General features: G+C 39.0%; 1 protein-coding gene across 2 annotated transcripts in view; it reads left to right on the forward strand.

Moving 5' to 3' along the window:
- The window catches only part of SLC44A5 (solute carrier family 44 member 5), a 67,944-nt gene extending 53,957 nt beyond the window's left edge, over positions 1–13,987 (forward strand). For both annotated transcript variants that reach the window (XM_030953250.1, XM_030953251.1), the window contains 9 exons: positions 375–462; positions 2,063–2,325; positions 3,385–3,479; positions 3,855–3,958; positions 5,674–5,747; positions 7,607–7,677; positions 8,758–8,846; positions 9,461–9,545; positions 11,129–13,987. In XM_030953250.1, coding sequence (XP_030809110.1) covers positions 375–462; positions 2,063–2,325; positions 3,385–3,479; positions 3,855–3,958; positions 5,674–5,747; positions 7,607–7,677; positions 8,758–8,846; positions 9,461–9,545; positions 11,129–11,241 — 982 coding nt within the window. In that variant the 3' untranslated portion in view covers positions 11,242–13,987. The remainder of the gene's footprint in view (positions 1–374; positions 463–2,062; positions 2,326–3,384; positions 3,480–3,854; positions 3,959–5,673; positions 5,748–7,606; positions 7,678–8,757; positions 8,847–9,460; positions 9,546–11,128) is intronic.
- Positions 13,988–14,792: the final 805 nt, after the last annotated feature.

Below are 14,792 nucleotides of genomic sequence, written 5' to 3' on the forward strand. Positions count from 1 at the left end.
AGTTGTTGCTGATCAGGGCAGTGTTAATTCATCCTTATGCTCTGTATCTACTTCTGACAAAATACAAGAACTACTGTATAATCTGCTTTGTCAAAGATAGATGTGGAGGAGAGATGGGGATGGTTTTCAATGTTATGCACCCTGCCCATTCTGGTCAGGGGTTATTACAGCTCCAGATATGAGTTTGCAGTAGTCCTTTAAGTAATGAGACTACTTGGTCTTGTCTGTCAACCCTTCAGCTATATCTCTGCAGAGCAAGAGCAGTTTTTCTGTTATATATACAAGTTCTTTAGAGCTAGTGGTTGCCCACTGCAGAATCCTAAGTTGCTCAAAAACCACAGTTCTATGATTCCTCCTTAAAATATTTCATTCAGTTTTCTGGCCACATCAGGAGAACCTGTGTATAAAGTAATGGCTAATCAAACACTGTGCAAGTATGCAAACCTGACATGTAACCCAGAGGTAAGTGTAACAAATATTTACCTATAGGGAAAGCTATACTGGCTGCATTTCTTAATCACTATTAAATGCACTTCTAGCAAAAAATCTGCATGTTTTAAGTAATGAGTCCCCATGTTAAATCTGAAAATATTACCTGATGTTCAGGTAACACTTCTTTGTTTTGCAGACATAAACTAGTTTTTCTGCTAAACTGTCTTGTAAATGTTAGCATTCTAACTTACAGAGTGAGAAAGGAAGAGACAAAAATAAGATGTTCTTGAATTTGTGAGGTCTTCTGAAGGCAGTGGTAAACGTTGAAAGCTGCACCTCAAAGTTGCTCAGGGACTAGCCATGATTTGAAGCAGAAGCTTAGTTTCTTCTGGTACAGTAATTACCTTTATGAAGCTCCAAAAATATTTGGTTTTTTGGGTTTTTTTTAATTCTGCCTTCAAATTAAATTTTTCAAAATAAATTTGCCTTCAAAGTCAATTTTTTTTTACTTGGCTGTGGGTTTGAATTTAAGGATTCTTTAAAAACTAGATATATTTATCAAATGTTGTGCACCAGGGGAAGAATAACCCTGTATACCAGCACAGGCTGCAGGTGACCTGCTGGAGGGCAGCTCTGTGGAGAAGGATCTGGGGATCTTGGGGGGCAACAAGCTGTCCCTGAGCCAGCAGTTTGTCCTGGGGGCCAAGAGGTGCTTCAGGAAGAGCATTTTCAGCAGGTCAGGGGTGATCCTGCCCCTGTGCCCAGCTCTGTCCCTCAGCACAGCAGGGACAGGAGCTCCTGGAGCTGAGAAGGGCCTGGAGCATCTCGGTGCCCAGGCAAGGCTGAGGGAGCTGGGGCTGCTCAGCCTGGAGAGGAGCCCCAGAGAGAGGGGCCTCAGCCCAGGGTATCCCTGTGTACAGGGAGGGGCAGAGCATGAACCAGGCTCTGCTCTGGGGACCAATCAGCAGTGGGACAAGAGGCAATGAGCATTAAATTTCATTGTATTGCAGTGGTGATGCACACCCTGCTGATGGCTAAACACTACAAAATAAAGGAATTAGAATTGATCTGGTTTCATTTTGTGTCCAAACCAAGCAAATACATGAAATGAACACTAGAAATAGGGAAAAGTAATTAAATGTTTAGATTACTCCTTTTTTTAATGGTCTGAGATACATAAACTAAGTTGTGACCACATCCACAGTTTCCATTAAATTGTATAGCTCCATTTTTCATTTCAACCACAGTGATTTACCTGAACATACAATTTGGCATCTAGTTTTCAAGTAATTCTATTTTTGTTTTAATTGAGCAGATTTTCTTTAACAAAGCATTCATATATCTTAAAAGTAGATTCCTGAAATTCAAATTTCATTTATTCAAATTTCAGGGATGTAGTAAACAACCCTGTTTGCCAGTACCTAGTTTGAAGTTAAGTCTTTGCAGAAGACTGCATAAATCCTTGATATGAATCCTTAAATATGTAAACGGGTTATGTAGTGTTGCAGTTTTGAATGACGTAATGAAAAACATCAAGCAGAGTTATGTTATTTGTATTAACCTGCTAAACTTCAGATGCTATGTATATAGAATTCATTACTTACGATTGTTTGTTTTTCTTTCTATTTAGACTTTTAACACAACCAATGTGACTAAATTGTGCCCAGGTGCTCAGTGTACTTTTGCTTTTTATGGAGGAGAAAGCCTGTACCATAAGTACATCTTCATCTTCCAGTTAGCCAATGCCTTTGTCTTTCTCTGGCTGGTGAACTTTGCAATTGCACTGGGTCAGTGTACCCTTGCTGGTGCCTTTGCCTCTTATTACTGGGCTTATAGAAAACCAGCTGATATTCCACTGTGGCCACTCTTCTCTTCATTTGGACGAGCAATACGGTAAGACTGTGGAGCTGGAAGCGAGCCTTGTCATGTGTCTGACAAATGCTCTTTTTCCATCTATGGAAGCCAATCTTAGACTATCATAAGAAAATGATTAGTCAGCATTGGGGTTTAATCTCAGTGGCAGTCAAGCCCCCCACAGCTGCCTGCTTGTTCCCCCACAGTGGGATGGGGGAGAGAATCTGAAGGGTGAAAATGCGAAAGCATGTGGGTTGAGATGAAGACAGTTTAATAGGTAAAAGAAAGCTGCATGCACAAGCAAAGCAAAGCGAGGAATTCATTCCCCATTTCCCACAGGCAGGCATGTCCCCAGTACATCAGGGCTTCTTCATGTGTGGCAATGTCTTGGAACAACAAACTCCGTAACTTCAAAAGCTCCCCTCTTACCCCTCCTTCCACCAGCTGTTACTGCCTAGCACAGCTCAGTATGGTGTGAAGTATCCCTGGGGTCATTTGGCATCTGCTGTCCTGGCCATGTTCCCTCCTAGCCCCTCATGCACTCCCAACATGCTTATCAGTGGGGCAGGGTGAGGAGCAGAGCAGTTCTTGGTGCTGTGCAAGTGCTGCTCAACAATGGCTAAAACATGGGTGTGTTATCATAATTGTTCTGGTCAGAACTCCAAAACATAGCATAGCACAAGCTACTATGAAAAAAACTAACTCTAGTCCATCCAACCAGCACAATTGGGAAGATGTAGTTATTAGGTGAAGGCTGTATCCTGTAGCCCTACAGCACCAAGGCTGCTGCAGCTCCCTGCCCCTAGATCCAACCAATTGTAATGCTGAGCAGGTACTCCCAGTAGCCACACACACGAAATACATGTACACAACATGTGTACACAGATTGAGAGACAAACACTTACAAACACCAACAGCACCAGTGGCTCATCTTGTTCCTCTGTGGTGGATCGGGATAGGTCCATTCGTTTTGTGTAATTCCCACTAAAGGACCTTCCTTCACTTCTGATTTTATTTGTATATACATGCATATATGCATACATATATCCATGTACATAGGCACATGTGTGACATAACAGTCAAATATTTTGTTTTTAGATACCATACAGGTTCGCTGGCATTTGGAGCCTTAATTCTTGCAATTGTCCAGCTTATTAGAGTAATACTGGAATACCTGGATCACAAACTGAAAGGTGAGATTTATTAATCTGCCCTAGGTTGTTAAGACCTTCCTTGCTCTATTGCTTCCTTACTTTCCCAAGCTGTTTTTTAGCAAGGTAAAGAGACTAATTCCACATTATCCACTGTAGTTTCGTTGGAAGCCAGTAAATTTGTGTTCATTTACTCAAGCTGAGTCTATGTTCTTGGGAACATAATGCAAAGTTCAGATGGGATATGAGTCTGAGCTAATTGAAAGCTAGTGAGTTAAATTTGGTTGACAGAGAGAGTTCATACCTACAAATAAAAAAATAATGTCACAATTTAAGGTCTTCTTTTGAATAGCTTTCTACATTCTGAAGACTATTAATGAGTTCTATGTATGATGTACTCTCTCCTGCTCTTTTCAGGTACTCAGAACTCCTTCACTAGATTCCTACTCTGCTGCCTCAAGTGCTGTTTCTGGTGTTTGGAAAAATTCTTAAAATTTATAAACAGAAATGCCTACATCATGGTATGTCCCGTGTCTGCATGTTGTCTCCCCTATCTAGAACATTAAAATATCCTAGACACTACTAGTTCATCAAAAGCCAGCAGTACTTGAATCTGCTGATAATGGGATTTATGGGAGTTTTCAGTACATGCGTGTGGTTCTACTATGAAAAGTAAGATTTTTTTTTCCTTCTGATTTCAACCTCTTTTTTTCCCTTTGTCCATCACCCTCCCCCCCAGAATAAGTGGGAAGGGGTGGAATAACTGGTTAACTGCCCCTGTAATTCAATAATTGATACCCTGATTTCAACAGGAATATTAGCTTATTTCATAATGCGTGTTGATGACATTTCTGTTTGGAGGTGGTAGTTGAATAAGGAGGTCAGAAGGCATGTGATGATTGTATTTCCACCTCGAAGTTAGAAGCACAAATTCTACTAGCAGAAGCAGTGATATTTCTCTCAAATAAGCCTTCTTAGCTTCCAGATAAGAGAAGTTTGAAATCGTCACATAAATTAACATACACAGATTTCAGCCTAGGATGTTCTGGCTGGAACATCCGAGGCTGAAATCTGTGTATGTTAATTTATGTGAAGATGTCCTTTTTCCAATTGGAAGCAATATTGGTGATTGAATGGTACAGTCACAGACATCTCGTCTCAGAGGAGGTGGCTGTAGTGGGTCCATTACAACCTGTGTTGATGCAATTGATGTCCATTACAACCTGTGTTGATGCAATTGATTTTTGCCATCTTGAAGAGGAAGTGTTTTTGACAATCTTCTTTACAGTTCATAAACTGTCTGAGCTGAGAGCTGTTCTGGTATATCTTACCGTGGTGAACACTATTCCAGGAAGAAGTAGTTTTGTTCCTGAATAACTTTTGCTGCTTTATTTTATGCAGATTTCTTCTTCAGGGAAAGCAGCATCAGGTCCAAGGAGATAACTACAGGGGTCAGCTGACTTCAGCTCTCCAAGTGCCTATTCTTTTCCACTGACTATAAATCTAGTTTAAGTAACTAGCAAAGGGAGAAGAACCCCTTGACTGTGACCGTGGTCACAAGGGGTCTTGGGTGAAGGAAGAGACGAGATGGTTGACTCCATGATCAGAAGGCTTGATTTATTATTATGTTGTATATATACTACATTATACTATACTACAAAGGAAAATCAGGAGAGCTTTTCAGAAGCTGCTGCTCTGCTAGGAATAGAAAAGTAAAGAATGATAACAAACTCCGCTCTCTCAGACACAGTCCGAGAGAGCTCTCAGTTCTGGATTGGCTATTATTTCTAAACATCCAAGATGGGCCAATCCAGACTGACTTGTTGCATTCCACAGCAGCAGATAACCTATTGTTTATGTCTATCACTGAGGCCACAGATTCTCAGAAGGAAAAATCCTAAGGAAAAGATTTTTCACAAAGAGAATGTCTGCGACACTTGACAAGTACCTTTTTTGGTCTGCTTAGCAAACTAAGTACTTAGTCTACTACCTGTGAGATCACAAGGGGTGGCATGCTCATTGCCAGGGGATTTGAAGGGGAAAGATGGATAATATTCTGTCCCAGCCTGATGGGAAACATTGAGAAGTAGCAGGTGACTGAGGAAAGTGTTTTATGTTCATCTGAGTTTCAAGGCCACAAATTAGGGAGAACTATGGATTACATGCAGATGGATCCTGGCATATGAGAAGGTACCCTAATTATTTACATTACTTAACAGCCACTGTTATTTTACAGATTGCCATATATGGTAAAAACTTCTGCACCTCGGCAAAGGAAGCATTCTTTTTGCTCATGCGGAATGTGGTGAGGTAAGAGACTATCTCCTTCCCTTCTTGGAAATGTCAGGAGTTCCTACTATTGCACTCTGTGGGCACACTTCTTTCCTCTCCCATATCTTCTCCAAATACTGAGTGCCACTTCTGTCCTCAAATGTGGCCCTCACTTCTTACACTCAGTGTATAACAGCGGGCTGGCCCGTATAGTAACCTATGCAGAGTTGATGGAATCTCATTGTTTTGTTGTGATTGGTCCTTTAAATTCCTAAGTACCCAGTACATTGTAATAATGCCTCCAAGAAACAAGTGGACCCCCTGAGAGGAGATCTGCAGATAGATGGGAATGGGGTGCTCATCATCTGTCATATGTTTGTTTTTTGAGCTTTGGTCCACTTGGTCTGAGAAAGGGAAAGAAGAAAAACCTAAGTCTTCTGATTCATTCAGAAATGTTATGAGGTGTTGGAGAGTGGAAGTAAAGAAGACAGAATACTTTCCTTTCAAAAAGATTGTCTTTAACATAACCAGATGTCCTCTGATGCTTGGAAATTTCCTGGCCCTTTTTTCCACTACTGAGCATGTTGCCAAACTCCCTGTTCTCATCAGTACTTTCCTTCTTTGCTCCTGGCTCCTCCTTTGCTACTGGAAGATCAAAACATAATGGGAGAATAACTTAGGAGCAGGCCATATTGATGCAATACAACGCAATCTAATTATCAAGCAAGAGACTCAGTAAAACTGGTTAGGTGGTTTAAAAGCATTAAGTGAAGGACTAGAGGAGAAGGGAAATGGAGGCAAGGGCTGAAAGACGAAAGTGGAAATGGCACTAAAGAAAGAAGAGAAAAGGACTGGAGCTGGGAGATGGAATATCTTCACTGTGTTACCCTGTACTAATATCAGGACAGTGATCTCCATACTGAGTAATGCCTGTGCAATAGGAGAGAATCTGCCTTCATTTCCTTACAGAATATCACCTCTCTGCCCTTTATGATTTTGCTCTTAATCTGTAAGAGCAATAGTTAAGAGCTAGACATATAATTATGTTGTTTCAAATAAAGATGTTTTTATCTTGTGCATTTTGCTAAATCTGAATTCTGACAGGTTAATGATGATTTGTCTCTTTAGTAGTTCTTAACATTTATTTTTCACAGTAGTCAGTACTGTGTATTACCACATCCACAGTGGTAATATGGCCCTTTGTGCTGTCAAGAGGTTGAAAATACAAAGTTAATTTTTCATCCCATTATTTATCTGCAGTTTATGGTAAGATAGGCTGGCAGAACACTGAGCAGAAACTCCCTGCTGTGCTTCACTGAGACCTGCAGATTTATTATCAGCTTTTCTGTCTGCCTTTGTTCATCTGTGATTATCTTCCCGCTCTGAAGTTTCCTGCCTTCTATGTTGTACCATGATATCTTAGAATAGTAAATTTGGCATATTATGACATCATGAAAGATGGCCAGATAGGACTAAGTGAAAAGGAGGCCTACCAGCAATCTACATAAATATGGCTTTTTGTTTTGATGTGTACTTCTCCTATTCTGGCCTGGCTTATCCGTGCCCCTAGAAGTAAGGCTGAAATAAAAATATTTTGAAGTTTTGGGTTGGTTGATTTTTTTTAAACCAACTTGAGGAATAGTCTCCATGTCAGTCCTGTAGCAGCATTGCTACATTAAGGCCTTGCCCAACAAAGGCTCAGTGCTTTTTTGCCTCCTGAGATGATGCTGTAGCAGCACCCATCTCAGCACTGCCTGTCTGTGGTGCTGTGTTGTCAGCCTGTAAAACCAGCAGAAGACAGCTTCTGGTCATGTTTTGCAATTATCCATAGATTTAAGGAGAAAGAATACAAATGTCTGGTTGTGACAATTATGTCTCATTTGTCCTTTGCTAAACAGGGTTGCAGTTCTGGACAAAGTTACAGACTTCCTTCTATTTCTGGGGAAAATCCTTGTTGCTGGTGGTGTAGGTGAGCTGCTTGTTTGTTTTCTAAATGGTATGCTTTATTTTCTGGTACCCACAAGCATGCCTGCCATGTTCATATGTGCTTAGCTAGCAGCTGGAGGTTCTCATTTGTCTAACTATTTGGAAATCTGTTTCTGTGTTTCTAGGATTTGCTAGATTGATCTAAAACCATTTTTTCCCTTTCTCCCCTCTGCTCAGCACTTGGTTTGCCTTGACAGTGTCTTTTCCATAATTGCTTTTACAGCTTTTGAATGTGTGGCTGGTGCAAGGACTTCTGCAGCTGCATCATTGTAGTTGAATCAAACCAAATTCACATCCAATAAGTCAGCCACAGTCAGTTCTCCTTTTATAAGAACTGAACAAAATTGCAAATGAGATTCACCTGGTAACAGACAATTGCGTATAGATGTGGTGGTACAGGTCTGCAGGACCTGAAGCTTTGCTGTATTTGAGCCCCTTATATCTATAAGCTATAGGAAAAGAAATAGGGTATTTCTAGCATCCTTATAGGATTTTCTTTGTTATCTGTAGATGTCAAATAGATTATTCAGTAGAGTAGTTATCAAGTAGACTATTCATGGTTTTTTGTGACAGAAAAGTGGTTTTCTATCTTTTAAATGAAGCACTTTCAGAAATTCAGGTTTGGCAGTGTTCTGTTGTGGTTTTTCCAAATTGTCACAGCAGTTTCAAAAACCTATTTTACAAATAGCCATATTTTGCATTCTGTATACTTTCAAAGTTAACTAATTAATTATATTTTAATCAAAAGTAAAACTAGTACCAAAAGCTGATATAAAGTGTTTTGTCATCACTGTAGAATTACAGTATTTATTAATTTTGCTGTTAAATTCAGTAGAATAGTGAAACAAAATAACTCATTAAAGTCTTTCTGGGCCTATTAATATCTTCATGGTAATTGATTAATTTATATATCTCTTCTGTTAGATAATTAGTATTGAAGAATGTATTGTTTACAAACTTTTATTGAAACCAGCCTTGGATCTGTTTTCTGTCTTATCCATTCTTTAGATCCTGGGAAATTAGAGCTAGCATGGAAATAACTAATTGCCTGTTCTTCTTGCAGGTGTTCTTGCATTCTTTTTCTTCACACAGAGAATACCAGTCTTTGGACAGGAAGTGCCAATGCTAAATTACTACTGGGTACCATTGTTGGTAAGGCAACGATTTAATTTCTTGAATGCTTGGGGCAGTTTGAGGTGCATGGTCTGGTAACAGCTTCTTTGGTCAGCGTCTCAGTGGCATAGTATCCACTCAAGTGAGGACTGAGCTGCTGCACTCCAATCCTTGGGATCCTTCAGGCAGAAGTGGCACTGCAGTGGCTCTGAATCTTCAGAAAAATTAGGTTTCACATTTCCTCAGATTTCCCAGGCAGCAAGACACTGATGACAGTGTGGCTTCTAATGGAAGGGACTTGCAATGCATCTCTCTCTCCTTTTGTAAGCCCCCCCTTAAATTTCAGAACATCTCTAGGCTGAGTGATTCTTGAAGGAGTTTGGAATATTCTTGGCATATATTCTCCTCAGAGGTTGAAATAATTTCAGTTTGGAGCTATTTCCAGCTCGAAAACTAGAAGCTGCTACATGTTAGGATGCAGTGTCTTGAACCTGTGATCCCTGTCCACAGCATTAGTAACCTTTGGTAGAAATACAGAGCTGAGATTAAATTCTTCTAAATTTGCATAGCAGACTAGACTTCTGACTTGTGTTAATACTACCACAGTGGTGCTGAAAGAAATTTGGGGGTTTATTGTGGTTTGTTTTTTGTAGACGGTCATCATTGGCTCCTACTTAGTTGCACACGGGTTCTTCAGCGTCTATGCAATGTGCGTCGACACGCTTTTCCTCTGCTTTTGTAAGTACTACATTTTCTTTCAGTAATACCTGCAAGTCATGGAGAGAGGAGTAAAAAATCATCTTATCCATCCTTCCAGACACAGAAGTCTGGTGGCATACTAGCAAACTGTATGAAAAATTAGCAGCTTCTTCTTTTCATATTGGCTCTGTGATACGGTCTTCCATGCTTTAGTGTCCAAATTGAATTACTTGAAGAAGTGTAAGGTAACTTTATGGTTTATGGAAATATCTGGCTTTTGTTTTTCAGATGTTCCTTAAATGTCATTAAGTTTGCTTCTGGGTGCTTTGTGAAGAGCCCTGTACAGTATTGATTTGCTTAAGCGTCTTGACAGTAACAAATATATTCTTTGGTATATAGATGGTACTTTGTTTTCAGTTTAATAACCCTGAGCAAAGTATTATGCTGAATTACCTCAAAGATTCTGTGAAATACCACTTGAAGCTAACTGTCTCTTGGACTCCCAATGGCAAACAATCAAAGGGACTGCTGTTCAGGCTGCCCAGATAGAGAATACTAAAATCACAAAAGAAATCTGCTGTTCTTGAATTAGGATAGAATTATCAGAAGCAGGTGTCCTTAGCATGTAGTACCTTCCATGTGCTGTATTTTTCTATAATGAAAGCCATTCTGGTAGGTCTAAGTGTGTTGCCATGTGGCAGGACACAAGTAGAAGTTAGTTACATGGTAGTGGTTGTTCTTGCAATTTGCAAATTATTTGATAATACTAAGGGAAATAGTCATAGGCTTCATCTTTCATAAATATACACTATGGATTACTGAAGTGAGGCAGACATAGTAATACTGATTCTTTAAACACTCACTTTAACCTCACTTCCATAGAAACTAAGGTTAGCAAGGATTCTGAAAAACTGGGTTGCCAAAGAATCCCAGGAACAAGATCAGTTAGAAAACTCAAAATTGGTATTTAGTTGAGAGCTACATCCTATTTATCTCATTTTATGGGCTTTGGTTCTAAGCAAACATGATTACAGGCAGACATAGCACTAATAACACTCAGCTTCTACTTTTCTATAGGGAAAAAGGTAATGTCTGCCTTGTTGATTCATATTCTGTTCTACTTCCCATGCTCCCATTAAGTAATAAACAATAGATCAGATAGAATATTATTAATTCACGCAATAGGTTCTCAAATAAACTTTATCTTAGGCAGTGAAAAATGGTCCGGTTTTAGAAAGTGCTTAACTCCATGGCTGTCTTTGTGACACATTTTCTGGCAAGAGATTTCCAAAATAGCAGGGTTCAGTGAAGGAATGAGAGTTTCTGAAAATTTCTACCTATACTGCCAAACCAAAGATCTGCAGAATAAAAGGGATATATTGCTATCATTAAAAAATGACAAGATGTTTGTGTCTCTGCATCATGTAAAACCTCTTGTGGTCTAAGAAAATAGAAATTTTATAATGTCATTCATCAACTTTATAATAAAGCTAAATTACCTTGATTTAATTTCTTTTAATGTTGGGTCTACTGCTGTCTCCTTTTTTCAATTCTTTTTGTGTCTCTGTGTGTGTGGTTGTACTGTGTTTCCTTTTTTGACTGGTCTTGCTGTGTAAATTCAGGTGAAGACCTGGAAAGAAATGATGGATCTACAGCAAAACCCTACTTCATGTCAGCTAGCCTCCACCGAATTCTAGGGAAGAAGAAACTAAGCCCTAAGAAGGCAGCGGGATAATGAACGCTAAACCTCAACATCAAAAAGTGTCACTTTTAAGCAAAACGTGTATAAAGTAGGCAAAAGTAAAAACTGTAAATGATGCTTCTGGTTAATGGGTGATTCTTTTTTCCTTTTGCTGATATAAAAAAAAAGAGCAACATTGGTAACATTTAACTAGTTTAAATGCTTAAACTAACAGCTGTGAAAACAAGGCCACGTTTTAGTTTATAGAGTGCCTATGAAAAGGAAAATGTAAATTTGAAACTTTTATAAGTGTATAATGATGTTTTAATAACTTTTGTAATACAAGTTGCTGCCTTAGATGACAGCAGTTTTGATAATGTTTCTTATAAGTGTATATTTGTAAAAGAAATTCAGGCAATTTTTTGGAAGCACTAACGTATAACCTAATTAGCCATAAAAAAAGATAGTTTGAGACTCCAGTTAATGAGGAGATGGTACTAAATTTGTAAATATGGTGCTATGATTGTATTTTTTTGTACAAGCTGGTTTGCAGCTATTTAAACTGTGATTATACATGCATTAATGATTTCCTACACTGAAAAATGTAGTGATATTTTAATCACATCCACAACTGCATCTTTTAAGACATGATGGTACCCTACAGATCCCAAAGAAGGTAGTCAGAAAATACTTAAGTTGATACTGCTTAAAGTGAAGTTTTATGGGAGTTGTGCTTAAAAGATTATATAACTGAGAGAAGGTCCCACTGCAGCTGAAGTGATTTGTGGTTTACACAAATGAGGTTTCATCTGGTACAAGATGGTGAATGTATAGTTTTTAGCTGATGTCTAAGAGAGATGCACATGTGTTAATATCCCCCTAACCCTGACAAGTCTCTGATTGCATTCTGTGTTACAGGGAAGTTGAGCTTCACTGAAAGGAAAACTAAATGCAGTCCTTTTTTCGTTGAATGAAAGTCTTCGCTCTGTGTGTGTGCACAAGGAGTTCATTGCCTCTGCCTAGCTTAGAAGGGCTCCAAGCCATTGGAATGACTCTGCAGGTGCAGAGGGCTGGGGCTGCACTTCCTGCACGTTTCCGTGCTCCCAGTGGCTCACACAGCAAGGTACTAGGACGTTGAACTCAAATCTTCTCATAGTACAGAATTAATTATTCAACTACTGAAAGATGCTCTGAAAGATTTAGTTTGCTTTTTGATTGTTAAATTTTCCCAGTCATTAGTACAAAGTCATTAATACACCTGTTGGTAGAAAGCACATTAACGTTCAGTGGGGTTTATGACCCTCCCAGTAGTGGAATTGTCACTGCCATTAAGTAACAGCTCCGCTGATGGAAAAAGTCTTAACACTGGAGAGTTTATCAAGTCTGTTACTACCAAGACGGAGCTAAAAATACTTTAATTTATTAGTCTCCTGGGGGAGCCAAGGACCCAGCTATACTGAGGCCTGCCCCTATTTTTCATGAATTCCAGTGGATTGAAAAAGTTATTCCAGCACTTTCCAGGAGTGCCATGTGCCATACATTTGCCAGTTCTGTGACAGGAGTTCAGCACCTGGAAATACTTGTCTAACCCTAGATGTCCATTGGTGTCACAAAAAGAAGTGTAAATTCTTTTCCAGATGATTTGAAGGCAGGTTTCTGGGGAAAGTTTACTGACCATCTACATCCCAATGGGATTTTGCTCTCTAACTTACAGCTCTGATTTGTGATGTCTGTGATCACTGCAAAGGCAGTAATACTGTCCTTCATGCCATGGGTCTGGGGTCATATTGCTGCACAAGCGACCACCATCCACACCCTTGCAGTCATGGGCATGGTAAAATCTTGAAATTCAGTGACCTGAGGTGCAGGTGGGAGTATCCTTATTAGCTTTCTCTTTGGTCCAATGTATGCTGGAGCCTTTTCCCTGAAGCAAAAATGAGGAGTTCAGTTTAGGACTCCAATAATGTAAAATAAAGGCATATGGTTTCAAATATAGCTGCTGATTATAGGCACCTTTAGATTTTGGTAACCCCCTCCTGAGATACCCTAGAGGAAACTTGACTTTTAGAAAGGACTGGGAATCCCACCTTTGGGAAAAAAAAGGACTCCTGAGAGATTAAGTTTTTCATCATCATCATCATCATCATCATCATTCCTTTCTCATTATGTGCATGGTATGGATTACACACACACACCCGACCCACCCCCGTGATTCTAATATTTTTTGAGAATGAAGTCAGTAACTTTTGGGGGTATGTGTAACCATTCTGTGATTAAAGAAGCTGTTGGTCTTGTTACAATCCATGTTTTAAAGCTTTTTTTTTAATACTACTGATTAATTTTCAGCTAAAGAAACTGCATTACATGATCTATATTTCTACTCGAGTGTCTTATTGGGAGCTCAATTGAAAAAGCGTTTTTCTGAATATAGCTTGCTTTTTTATCATATGAATGTAACCACAGAGTTTACTAGGAATAAAACATAATAGGAAATAGTATACAGTTATTTGATTAGAAAACTTTTGTAACAAACCTATGCATTTACTAAAGGAATTTCTAAAAGTGAAAGTTTTAAATTGTATTATTATTTATATATGGTAAAAATTATATATATGTATAAGTTTGCTCCTCTCACTATTTTGTGAAAGTATTTAGAATGTAACTGATCATCATTTTTGAGAAGAAAATTTAAAAGCCATTTTCTTACGATGTAATTATGAGAACTGTGAAAATACAAAGCAATACCATGTAGATTTTGTAATCAATAAATTCAGTAAGTTGTAAGTATTTAATATTAAAATTGGCTTTTTAGAAATAAATTGCAAATAATTAGTCAAAATAATACAGATATTTACTCGGGAAAGGTTCACCTAAGATATTTGAGGACTATCTTATTATAATGGTTCCTAATTAATCCTGTGGGCCGGAGTCTGCAGATGCACACCACAGAGGAGGTACTAATATTGATATTTTTGGATTTGGACTTTTACTTTGTTGCTTGCTTTAGTATGAAATTAAAAATTCCTTTTTTTACTGTAGAGAGTGGAACACAGTAACATATGCCATGTGCTTTGCTGCTCAGCCCGCCAGGGCTGGTGACGCAGTGCCCACAGTGCACTGGGTCAGTGCTTGCGGTGCTAATGGATGCAGGCGTAGGAGACCCCAGAACCAGCAGGCTCCTGAGCTGCCCAGGGCATGCCAGGGTCAGGGGCGTGACTCAGGGTCATGCCAGGCACCTTCTCCCTGGGAGGAGCTGTGGAAAAGCAGGTGGATCTGAACAAAGACCCTTTTACATGAGTAGAAAAATAAACATTCTCAAAATCACAAAGAAGCAGAATGTAGAAACCAAGACATAAAATACCTGCTATCACATCCATGTGATCACATTTGTTTAGTTTGGTTTGGATTCATTGTATCTCACTAAAGCATATTAGTGAATGGCTTTCATTTACATGTTTTATGCCAAAGTTTTAATGTCAAGCCTTCAAATTTTGTAAGAACAAAAAAAAAACCACCAAAAAAAAAAAACCCAACAAAAAAACCCCCACAAAACCACCAACAACAAAAAAACACCACACACACACTCACACAAAACCATCAAAACA

The sequence above is a fragment of the Camarhynchus parvulus genome, chromosome 8 (genome assembly GCF_901933205.1).
Source record: "Camarhynchus parvulus chromosome 8, STF_HiC, whole genome shotgun sequence".
Classification (NCBI taxonomy): Eukaryota; Metazoa; Chordata; class Aves; order Passeriformes; family Thraupidae; genus Camarhynchus; species Camarhynchus parvulus.